Source organism: Engraulis encrasicolus, chromosome 5 (genome assembly GCF_034702125.1).
Source record: "Engraulis encrasicolus isolate BLACKSEA-1 chromosome 5, IST_EnEncr_1.0, whole genome shotgun sequence".
Classification (NCBI taxonomy): domain Eukaryota; kingdom Metazoa; phylum Chordata; class Actinopteri; order Clupeiformes; family Engraulidae; genus Engraulis; species Engraulis encrasicolus.
In genome coordinates, this window is record NC_085861.1 from 43,347,078 (window position 1) to 43,359,577 (window position 12,500).

The window sequence follows — 12,500 nt, forward strand, 5'->3', positions numbered from 1 at the left end:
CTCTCTCTCTCTCTCTCTCTCTCTCTCTCTCTCTCTCTCTCTCTCTCTCTCTCTCTCTCTCTCTCTCTCTCTCTCTCTCTCTCTCTCTCTCTCTCTGTCTATCCCCCTGGGAGTATAATAATTCCGTGATGGGTCCGAGAGTCTTCCAGCCGGCGTCACACTCTCTGAAAGCCGCTACTCGAGTGGCTCAATCTGGCCTGAAGGCAGATAAATAATATCGCAGGCAGTCCCAGCCGGCCGTCTTAAGGAGATATACAATACGGCACTCTAATGCAGTGTTTGTTTGGCTGGCCTCCTTCACCACAGGGCCATGGACAAAACATTGCAAATTAGTCAGACCCAGGGGCGTAGCAGCAAATTGTGGGGCCTATGTACAATCCGCTCCACTGGACCCCCCCCAGTCATATATCTATATTAATGAGATACTTTGTGGGGCCCCTATATACATGGGGCCCTGGTAACTCAGTCATGCTTTACCCCCCTGAACGACACCCCTGGTCAGTCTCACTATCCTCATAACAACACACCCGTATCCTATAACCTCCCTCAACCCACCACAAACTAGCACACAGTCACACACATAAACAAAAGACACAACCACACACAATTGCACACTAACACACAATCAAATTCGGCCTCACATGAATACACACAAGTAGGCTAGCATAATTTTAAGGGGAGTTTTGCACAGACTATTCTGGTGCAGGTAATACTTAATAATAATCACCCACCTGCTGTCTTGGCCATTTAACTGTACTGGTCCCTTACAGTCCTTTTAAAGTGGTTCCAATGGTTGTAATGGTTGTGTGGAGTGTACACTGTGGGTCACTTAGGTGGAAAACACACTTTCTCTCTTATTCACTTACTAAAAAGGTTCAATTTCAATGTTAATTTCAGTGGTATGCCCTCAGTGTGTATGTTTTGAGTTATACCCATTGGTGGGCCCTTGAATTATACGTAAACATCCATGTTGACATAGATTTGGATTATATTTGCTGTTAGTGCGGAAGTCTTTTAGGGGTCCTTAGAACCAGAGGCGGATTAAGATGGCCTGAGGCCACTAGGCTACAGGCTGCTGAGGGCCCCCCTGAAAGGCAAATGTTGTGACAAAATTACATCGACGGTGTCAAGTAATTACGTGCTACTTAATATGTTTGCCAGATGTGGAGACGGGTATTAACAGGATTTAAAACTATACTTGGCACCACAGATGCATTTTTCAATATTGCATCTCTTCATAATTCTGCAGGGGTTTTTTTTATTTATTTATTTTTACATTTGGTCAATCTGGGCCCCTGGCAGGAAGGGGCCCCTAGGCTTCAGCTATATCTAGCCTGTGTGTTAATCCGGCCCTGTTTACAGTGGTAGAGATTTGGTGGAGGCCTAGGCAATCGCCTATCTCTGCCTGTTGGTAAAACCAGGTCTGGTTGAGGCGTAGGGGAGCAGGTCATCAGTAGCCTTACTATACTGTAAATGTGCTTTAAGGCATAAGGCGTTGAGATTAGCAAGTCCTGTCAGCGGTGGCAGGTGAAGTAGAGGGGTGGCACAGCACAGAGACGCTCTGACAGCCTGTGTACACCTCTGGCAATAAAGCCTCCTGTCAGAGTTGCAGCATTCTGCTGTCGATGTTGTTGAAGATACCCACTCCGCTCCCCTCCCCTCCAATCCCCTCCCTTTGCTTTCAAAGTCTGAATTGCATCAGGTAATACCACTGTAGCGTGCCAGCCAGAATGTCAAGCATCTTAGCAGAAATCTCTCCCGTTCACACATGGGATGAGTGGCAGTATGGGAGAGACAGAATGTACAGTTAGACGTCTTCCTTTTGAACCAAATACAGTTTTTGAAAAATGCAGTGTTAATTCAACACGTAGGGAGTCCATTTAACATCTTCCAAAGTGTATTTGGTCTCAGAGTACTCTCTAAGTGTTGAGTTAACATTTTTCACTGTGTAGACACAATCAGATGCCGAAGGTCTGGGTCGGGCCGCCACATGCAGGGTCCATCTCCGCTCGAAACGCAGCCTCAGTTCGCCATCAAAGACTACTGCTGACAGAGCGCTGAAAAAAAAAACGATTCGCCGGGTCGCTGTTATATATGCGTTCGAGCTCTCAGGCAACCAATTTTACACTGCATTTCTGTTGCCGAGGCAACACAGGGTCACTTGTTAGTTCTTTTCCAGTCGTCTACTTCTCCTTTCAATGCAGAGCTCTTCATCGTCAATAATACAATATATGACCTCTTTTTTCTGCCATATGCACTACAGCTGAATAAACTGCACAACTTTTTAGTAGGTACTACACATTCGGTGATATGTTTGCAGTGCAGACAAGTCGTCTGCTCTGCTTTTCAATAGGCCTACAGAGTGCTTCATCGTCAGTAATATGTTATATGACCTCTTCTTTGCTGAATACAGCCAACTAAACCGCACAATGTTTACTACACCTCCGGATCCGGTGATATATGCTTACAGTTTAAAAGGTCATTGATAGCTACATGTTGAACGGGGAAACATAACAATGGGGAAGTGCTGGCACAAATAAATGTGCTGTATTTTGTCAAGGTCTGCCAAAAAACCCTGCCCAGCCTTCAGTTCCTACCTACTGCCTGCACTGTATGAATTTTCATCAACTTCTGTCAGATGGAAAGAGGAAGTGTGGCATAGGACATATTGTCAAGGACAGACTTCTTTTCTCTGCACGCTGTCTGTCATACTGAGTAGCAGCTTTAGGTTATTGGTGTTGCTGTGTGCCTTTTTTATTTGTACAGGTTTGGAGACTGGAGCCTTTTCACCACTGTCCTGGAAGATGATGTGATTCTTGTCTAGAATAACTTCTCTTTAGAAAAGGGATAAGACTATATAACTTCTCTGAGAAGGACACAATCTGTTATACAATCTGTACTTTGCACCACAGCATTCTCACTTAGTTCTGTAAGCCTTTGGCTAAGGGACCTTCCTCAGCCAGTGTAAATTCAGGTGATCACGTAAGAGGGTGCGGCTATAGAAAAGCTATAGAAAGCACAGCTTTAAGAGTATGGTTTTCTTTCTGGAATTTATGCCACCTATTCACAAATCTCTCTTTCATATATATTTACCACCACCACCATCACATTTATATGGCTTGAAAATGCACACTTTTCATACTGTACATGAACTGGTAGATCTCCTCAATGTCTGCCATTTTGAATGGCCAGAAATAGACATACAGTATTTGACTGAAATGCGCAGTCTACTTTGGTCAGACCAGTAAATATTAGTTTATTACTAAGTATGTATTCATGAAAAGATGGACTGCATACATTTTGTGAAAATAAACAACAAAAATCACATACTCTACCTTTAAATTGTGATCTTTAAAAATACTCTGAAATGACGGCCCATCTCTCAGTTATTTCTGTAAACCTGTCCGTAGCACATATTGGTGAAGAACATTGGCCTGGATGAGAGCAGCGTTGGCCTTTCATATGAACCCCGAGCTCATAATTCTGGAAATTTATATTGCATATATTCCTCTTCTCGCGGTCGCTTTCATCCAAGGTCATCATGTTTGATGAGTAAATCTGAGCGCGTGTGCGTGCGTGCGTGCGTGCGTGCGTGTGTGCGTGCGTGCGTGCGTGCGTGCGTGCGTGCGTGCGTGCGTGTGTGCGTGTGTGCGTGTGTGTGTGTGTGTGCGTCTCTTCCTTCAGACTGGAGCACCTGCCAGCTGAGTTCCAACGCTGTGTGTGGAGTGGGCCTGAAGACCAGGATGCTGGATTGTGTTCGCAGCGATGGCAAATCTGTAGACCTGAAGATCTGCGAAGAGGTAAGAAATCAGAAGAGTGAGTGAGTGAGTGAGTGAGTGAGTGGGTGAGTGGGTGAGTGGGTGAGTGAGAGGGAGAGAGAGAGAGAGAGAGAGAGTGAATGAGTAAGAGATAGAGAGACAGGGAGAGAGAGAGAGAGAGAGAGAGAGAGAGAGAGAGAGAGAGAGAGAGAGAGAGAGAGAGAGAGAGAGAGAGAGGATGAGTGAGTGAAGAAGAGAGGGGGTGAGGAAGTTTGGAAGGGAGGGAGGTCATAAAAAGAGTGAGGGAGAGCTTCAGCAGATGACTTGCAGATTAGCTAGTAAACGAGCAAATGAGTGATTATTTTAGCTAATAAACGAGCAAATGAGTGAGTATTTTAGCTAGTAAGCGAGCAAATGAGTGAGGTAGGAAGGGACAGAGTTAATTGAGTGAGCTAGACAGGGCTGTTCCCTCTGCCCTCCCCTATGACAGCCAGTTTCACCATAATAACCATAATAGACCCTCCATCAATGAAACCCATACCGCTGTTTAGCCAGAGAGGAGAGGACACCACTGTGATCGTGTCCTTCATGCCTGTCCAGTCGGGGCAGGTTTGATCAAAAGTATGTGTGCGTGTGCATGTGCGTGTGCCTGTGCGTGTGCGTGTGTGTGAATGTGTCTGTGTGTGAGTGTGTGTGTGTGTGTGTGTGTGTGTGTGTGTGTGTGTGTGTGTGTGTGTGTGTGTGTGTGTGTGTGTGTGCAGGGCCGGATGAAGATCACCAGGGGCCCCTAGGCTACAGGTTGATATGGGCCACCCCGGAACGCAAATTTCACAACAAATATACATATATGGTCTCATAATTAAGAGCAAGGAATTAATGATACCATGTCTATCAACTGTTCTCAATAGGGTGCATCAAATGCCCTCTATGAAAAAATATTGCCTTGGCCCTATAGTAAAAATGTTCTACACCCAGTAAAAACACACTGTGTAAAATATTTTGAAATTTGGATGAAGTCTACCGAGGCCACCAGCCCCATGAAAATAGAAAATAATGGTGTGTGTGTGTGTGTGTGTGTGTGTGTGTGTGTGTGTGTGTGTGTGTGTGTGTGTGTGTGTGTGTGTGTGTGTGTGTGTGTGTGTGTGTGTGTGTGTGTGTGTGTGTGTGTGTGTGTGTGTGTGTGTGTGTGTGTGTGTGTTTGTGTGTGTGTGTGCACATGCGCAGACATACACCCATGTGTGTGTGTGTGTGTCTGTGTCTGTGTCTGTGTCTGTGTAGTGTGTGTGTGTGTGAGAGAGAGAGAGAGAGAGAGAGAGAGAGAGAGAGAGAGAGAGAGAGAGAGAGAGAGAGAGAGAGAGAGAGAGAAGAGAGAGAGAGAGAGAGAGAGAGAGAGAGAGAGAGAGAGAGAGAGAGAGAGAGAGAGAGAGAGAGAGGGTTGATGGCCGGGGTCACTAAGACATGAGCGAGTGAGTGTGCGCTGGCTGTATAAGGCGGCGTGAAATAGAGGAGTGTGAGAGATGAGGAGCTCATTATTCCCCGGCCGGGCTTCCGGGAGCCAGTCAAGCTTGAAACGCTGCTCTCCACCTCCTTCCTTCACCTCCTCTCTTCCCCCTCTTCATCTCTCATCCTCTCATTCTCTCATTCTATCTCTCACTTCTTCTCTTTATCCCTTCCTTCCTCTCTGTCTTTTTTCCTTTCCATTCTCTTCCATTTCTCTCATTCTGCTTCTCTCTCTCTCGCTCTCTCTCTCTCTCTCTCTCTCTCTCTCTCTCTCTCTCTCTCTCTCTCTCTCTCGCTCTCTCTCTCTCTCGCTCTCTCTCTCTCTCTCTCTCTCTCTCTCTCTCTCTCTTTGCCCCTCAGTGCAGCACCTCATCCCCCCACCCCCCACCACTACCACACCCCTTGACCCTGAGGTGGTGTTTACACTGTGAGCTGTGCGAAGGCACCGGTGCTAGACGAATAGAGACGGCCATGTACCTCATGAAAGGAGAGGGAGATGGAGCAGAGGAAATTGGGGAGAGTACTGGAGGTGAAAAGGTGCTCTTTTCCCTCCAGACAGACGACAGGAAGCAACAAATAAAAGAATAGACTTGCTCCCGAAGACAAAAGGCTGTTTTATGTGAGCGGAAATGGGTGGCTGTGGTACAGTGGGAGAGGAGAGGAAGAGGAGATTTGGTATTCTGTGAGGTCTTCAGAAGTTCTGAGAGAGCTTGTCCTCGTGATCATTAAACTATTGCACGCGGGTTTTGCAGCAGACTAATGCAATTAGCAGGCCGATGTGAAATGAAGGCGAATTCACTCCAACGCTAACACACATACACGTTTAGAAACACAGATATACACACACACACACACACACACACACACACACACACACACACACACACACACACACACACACACACACACACACACACACACACACACACACACACACACACACACACACACACATTTGTGCACACACACATCTGCACACAAGTCAATTATATACAAATTTCCAAGCACATGCACATATACACACTTTCCCCCACTTTCCTCACAGTCCCACTGCATAGCCACACACACACACACACACACACACACACACACACACACACACACACACACACACACACACACACACACACACACACACACACACACACACACACACACCCACAGGGCCGCTGACAGCTTTGAATGGGCCTGGGACAAATTCATGTAAAGTAAAGACACCCCCCCATTCAATGCATAAAATGTAATGGGGATCCGATTCTGGGGCCCCCTCCTCCCTGTGCTTCCCTGCACACACACACACACACACACACACACATACACACACACACACACACACACACACACACACACACACACACACACACACACACACACACACACACACACACACACACACACACACACACACACACACACACATACACACACACACACACACACACACACACACATACACACACACACACACACACACAGGCAGGCAGGCAGAGGTAATGTGGGCAGAGTACACGAGCTGGTAAAAGATCAGTCAAACGCGGTCAGTTCAGGGTCACTTTAATTGGACCCCTTGGGCTGCAATAAAACACACACACACACACACACACACACACACACACACACACACACACACACACACACACACACACACACACACACACACACACACACACACACACACACACACACACACACACACATGCATACTCACACACTCACACGCGCGCGCACACACTCGCACGCACGCACACACACAAGCACGCACGCACACGCACACACACACACACACACAGATACACACACACACACACACACACACACAGATACACGCACACAGATACACACACTCGCGCACAGATCCACACACTCTCAAACACACACACACACAGGGAAGGGAAGGGAATGGAAGGCGAAGGAAAGAAATCATCTCCACTGCATATTAACCCCATAACCCAATTTCCACTTCAAATCGTCCACCGCACTCTTTCCTATTGCTGAGGGGCGAGAGATTTTTTTTCTTTTTAGGCTTGGCCACGTACGTACGTCTGCTGTTGCCAGGCTCTCTGCATTAAACTTTGATAGCCATCACAACATTTGCTCTACATTCTTTGACAGCATTTGTATCCCAGGCTGCCAAGTGTTCACTCATCTGTCCCTCATGGTTAACCATATTCTCAAACAAATTATTACACTACATTAGTACAATGAAAACTATATCACTGCTGTCTGACTTCATTTGCGGTTGGGATAAGCTGGTAGCAAGGGGCTAGTATTTATTCTTGACAGTGGCTACTCGGACTAATGTTGGCCAACGTTGGACAAGGTCTTCCCTCGCCTGTCCCTTGTGGTTAACTGTATTCTTAAACAAATCATTACAGTACATTAGTACAATGAAAATGTATGTCAGTGCTGTCTGACTTCTTTGGGTATGGGATAAGCTGGTAGTATGGGAGTATGTTTTCTAGGAAGAGGCTACTCGGACTAATGTTGGTGCACTCTATGATCTGCTCAAAGACTTACAGTCTACCAGTGAATCATTAGATGTGACTTACATTTAGATCAAATTCACAATTTCCAGAGGTGTATGAAGTAGAAATAGAAGTTTGTTTATTTACTACTGTTGTAATAACCAGTTATTCCACTGTACCTAATGAAGTAGATAAACTGTAAGGTTACTTTTATTTAAAGGTGCACTGTGTAATATTTTAGTTGTTCATTTCCAGAATTCATGCTGTCCATTCACAACTGTTACCTTTTTAACAAATACTTACAACCACCATCAAATTTTAAGCTGCAAAACGTACTGTACTGTGGTCATACTAGTACATATTAGTGTGTAAAAGTAAAGTATTGGTTTATTATCTAGTAATATTCATGAAAAGATAAAATGTGGCTACAGGCAGCACATTTGTAATACCTACTCTGGCCACCATCCTACACAGTGCACCTTTACAGTAATACACCTCTGAAAATGTGTTGATTTGACAAAAAAGAACAGGGCCACGGTTTGTTTACAGTACACAGTCCTGCCACAGAGGGATTTACTGTAAGATGGGCTGCTGAGTCCTGAATTACCGAACTGTTTCGGATTACAGTGTAACATGACCTGGAGGAATGAGAATCTTCACAGACATATCCTCGTCCTCAGATCCAACGTCTAATCCTTAACATAAACACTGTAGAGTTTTAAACAGATGGCTTATTGGTAGTCTCTGCATCCGTGAACAAATGTATTGCCCCAGCTACACAATAAATTATGACTGAATACTGTCTGTTTAAAAATTATTTACAAGATCATTGTTGGCGTATCTTTGGGGTATACATAGGCTTAGCTAGCAAATGTTTAACAAATCGCAACGGCATGGATAGTAAAACTATGCGTATTAGTGGATTCTCAGAAGGATAAACTGGCCTTGGTACCCTGGGGGCAATACAAAGATGGATGGCTGAACAAAGAGATTAGCGGCCTTATAGATGTAAATTAGATAGACAGATAGAGAAATGGATAGCCTCATTGGAAAGAAAAGGATGGATATAGTGCTTAGCGAGTAGAGGTTGAACAATTACGATATAGGTGAATAGAAAAATAATGGATGGATGGATGGATGGATGGATGGATGGATGGATGGATGGATGGATGGATGGATGGATGGATGGATGGATGGATGGATGGATGGATGGATGGATGGATAGGTGAGTATGTGAGTGGATAGAGAGAGTATTTGGGAGGGGTAGAGCAGTGTAAGAGTGACTGACCGGACAGAAGGATGGATGAGTGCATGGATGAATGCATGAACGGAGAGATGAGATTCTGTGCGGTTGACTGGTACTGGTTTTGTACCACACACGCACACACACACACACACACACACACACACACACACACACACACACACGCGCACACACACACACACACACTCGCGCACACACACGCACGCACATGCACAATCACACGCACATGCACATACACACCCACGAATACCCACGCACACACACAGACACACACACACACATACACAGACTCTACTGATGGTGTCTGCAGCTGAGCATACAATTAAACACACACACACACACACACACACACACACACACACACACACACACACACACACACTACACTACAATACACTACACTACACTAACTGCTGACGGTTTTCTGTAGCTGACCACAATTGTGCTCGTGCTTGCACGCGCACACACACACACACACACACTGCGCTACGCTACACTGCACTGCACTGCACTGCACTGCACTACACTACACTACACTGCACTGCACTGCACTACACTACACTACACTACACTACACTGCACTACACTACACTACACTACACTACACTACACTACACTACACTACCCTGCACTACACTACACTACACTACACTACGCAACATGATGTCCAAAAATTCCGTGCTCCTGGACACGAATGTTAAGGACACGAAATCCGTGTCCAGGAGCACGGATTTTGCCAAAATTCCGTGCTCCTGGACACGGACTTGTTTTCCGTGCTCCTGGACACGGAATTGTTTTCCGTGATGGACACACAGAAGTGCTCTCTTTATACTCCCACAGCTCTATGTTTCCACAGTCTTTGACCTCAGTCAAATATTTTTTCTCAAAAAAAAACATTTCTTATTGACAGGTTAGGGTTAGGGATTGTTTTGGTCTGGGCACAGCTAGTAGGCCTATTCTTTAATTTATTATATGAATGTGATAGCCTATCAACCAACAAGAAAAGGTCTTTAATGACAGGTTAAGGTTAGGGAATGTTTTGGTCAGGGCGCAACTTAAATTGCTATAGCATTATTTTGCTTAGGATTAGCATTTGGTATGTATTTTCTAATGACAGTGCTGTGGGAATATAGAAAGTTCTTCCGTGCGCCCATCACGGAAAACAATTCCGTGTCCAGGAGCACAGAATTTTTGGAGATCAGGCTGCACTACGTTTACACTACACTGCACTGCACTACATTACAGTACACTGCAATACACTACACTACACTACCCTAACACTACACTACACTACATACACTACACTACACTACACTACACTACACTACACTACATACACTACACTACACTACACTACACTACACTACACTACATACACTACACTACACTACACTACACTACACTACACTACACTACACTACACTAAACTAACGTCTGATGGTTTCTCTGTTTTCAGCTGGGTCTGGAGAGGAAGTGGCAGATGAACACTTCCTGCACTGTGGAGTGCCCTGTCAACTGCCAGCTCTCTGATTGGTCCAGCTGGTCCGACTGCTCCCACATCTGTGGACTGGAAGGTGGGTCCCCCGTGCAACCGTTTCAGGCCTCAAAAGACAATATAAAAATAGAATTACTCCATGGTATAGAAACTCTAACTGTGAATCTCTGTGTATCTTAAGAGCTTTTATATGCCAGAGTCAAAGTCATTGTACATGTACTGTACGTTCAATCCTCACCAAAGTATGACAAATAGACTTGGCGCATATATATGGCACAGCAACTCAGACGCAGACTAGGTTTTACTGGTAAAACTTCCATGTAGCCTACTGTGCAAATAATTTGATTCCAGTAACTGTTTGCCCTGAAAGTTATCGTCTAAATTTCTTGCGCCTATGTACTGCAAGTTCACTTGGCCAATGAAACAGATTTTGATTCCGATTCTGTGTCTAACTTAAAGTCAAGCCTGAAATGCATTATTTTGTTTAGGTTATTTGCGTTCTTTATTAGTTTGTGTTGTCACTGTCGGTTGTGTATTGTACTTAGCATTGCTTGTAATATGTTTCTAATAAATTGTGTTGAATTGTGCAGTTGTGCAATTGTGTGGTTTGACACTGTGCAAACACAAGCATAACACAGATTTGTTTTCACATTCCTATCAGTTTTTCAGTTAATGCACATATTAAAACCGAGACGGGGGTTAGAGCGAGTGGGTTCTTTTCAGCGAGGTTATGCAGATTATGGCTAAAAAACAACAGCAACACAAACGGCAATTTAATTTTAAACTTGCTTTCACCTCATAGAATCTAGAGCACAAAGAAAGAAAGAAAGAAAGAAATAAAGAAAGTGCTTCGCAACATTCGGAGAACGAGAGTTATTCAGCTGATAAATCTACCCCCTTGTAGCAAAATAATGCTAACGCTGTTACTCGTTTCTCAATGAGGTGCCTGATCTGTGAGAGGTAGGGAAAAAGAAAAGGAGCAGAAAAAAACACAAGTGGCATCTGTTTTGTATGGATGTGTTGAGATTGCAGGCAAATATCATTAATCAGGATCCGGGCTCTGTTCATTTCAACCATCAAGGCCTCTTCCCCCAAATAAGAGGAAGTGCCTAATGAATACAAATGCTCCGAGCAACAGCAAATGACTGACAGACTCACTGCTGTGCAGAGAGAGAGAGAGAGAGAGAGAGAGAGAGAGAGAGAGAGAGAGAGAGAGAGAGAGAGAGAGAGAAAGAGAGAGGGGGGGAGTGAGCAAGTCTGACAGAGAGAGAGAGGCAGGAAGAAGGAGACGAGAAGGGAAGAAAATAAAATACGGATGACTTGAACACAGAGAATAATTGAGGGAGAGAGAGAAAAAAGAAAGAAAGAAGGGAAAACATGATGACTCTGATCAGAGAGAGATGGTGGAGGTGGGAAAGAAAGAAGACAGAAGTCTTCAGTTTTTCTCGATTGCTTCCACACAATTTCTGGCACTGCACACACAATTCTCGGAACATCTCACCCATTGCCCAACTCCCCTAACCAATGTCACTGAACACTAAACACAATTCCTTCTGTACATTCATATTTCAGTTTTAAAGCACACTCTTTTCAAACCACTACACACAATTACCTGGATTACACACAATTTTCATGAAGGAAATCCCTGTTTGTCGCATTGAACACACTGTCATTCAAAATACTAAAATCAACCGGCATACTATGTTCACTTCCTCATCACATGGGCAAACTCTCTTCATACCGGTTTAAAATCTGAAATCATCACCCCATAAGGACACACATTGCATGTGATATTGATGAAAACACGAGTGGATGCAGTGAGAAAACACATTTGTTTAGTTTTTGAACTCCAAAATGTGTTATACAGGAGATCACTTTCATGTGGTTACCCAAAATTTTACAATAAATTAGTGCAATTTCTCAAATGTCAGAAAAATATGTAAAATATACATACATCTGTGTACTCCAAGTCTAAAAATATTATTTCAGTATTTTACTACAGAAAAATACCCTCTTTA

At 44.4% G+C, this 12,500-nt stretch overlaps 1 protein-coding gene across 1 annotated transcript in view; it reads left to right on the plus strand.

Moving 5' to 3' along the window:
* Nucleotides 1-12,500, plus strand: part of thsd7ab (thrombospondin, type I, domain containing 7Ab) — a 196,096-nt gene that overhangs the window by 159,453 nt on the left and 24,143 nt on the right. The window contains exons 21-22 of the mRNA XM_063199502.1: nucleotides 3,685-3,800; nucleotides 10,444-10,561. Coding sequence (XP_063055572.1) covers nucleotides 3,685-3,800; nucleotides 10,444-10,561 — 234 coding nt within the window. The remainder of the gene's footprint in view (nucleotides 1-3,684; nucleotides 3,801-10,443; nucleotides 10,562-12,500) is intronic.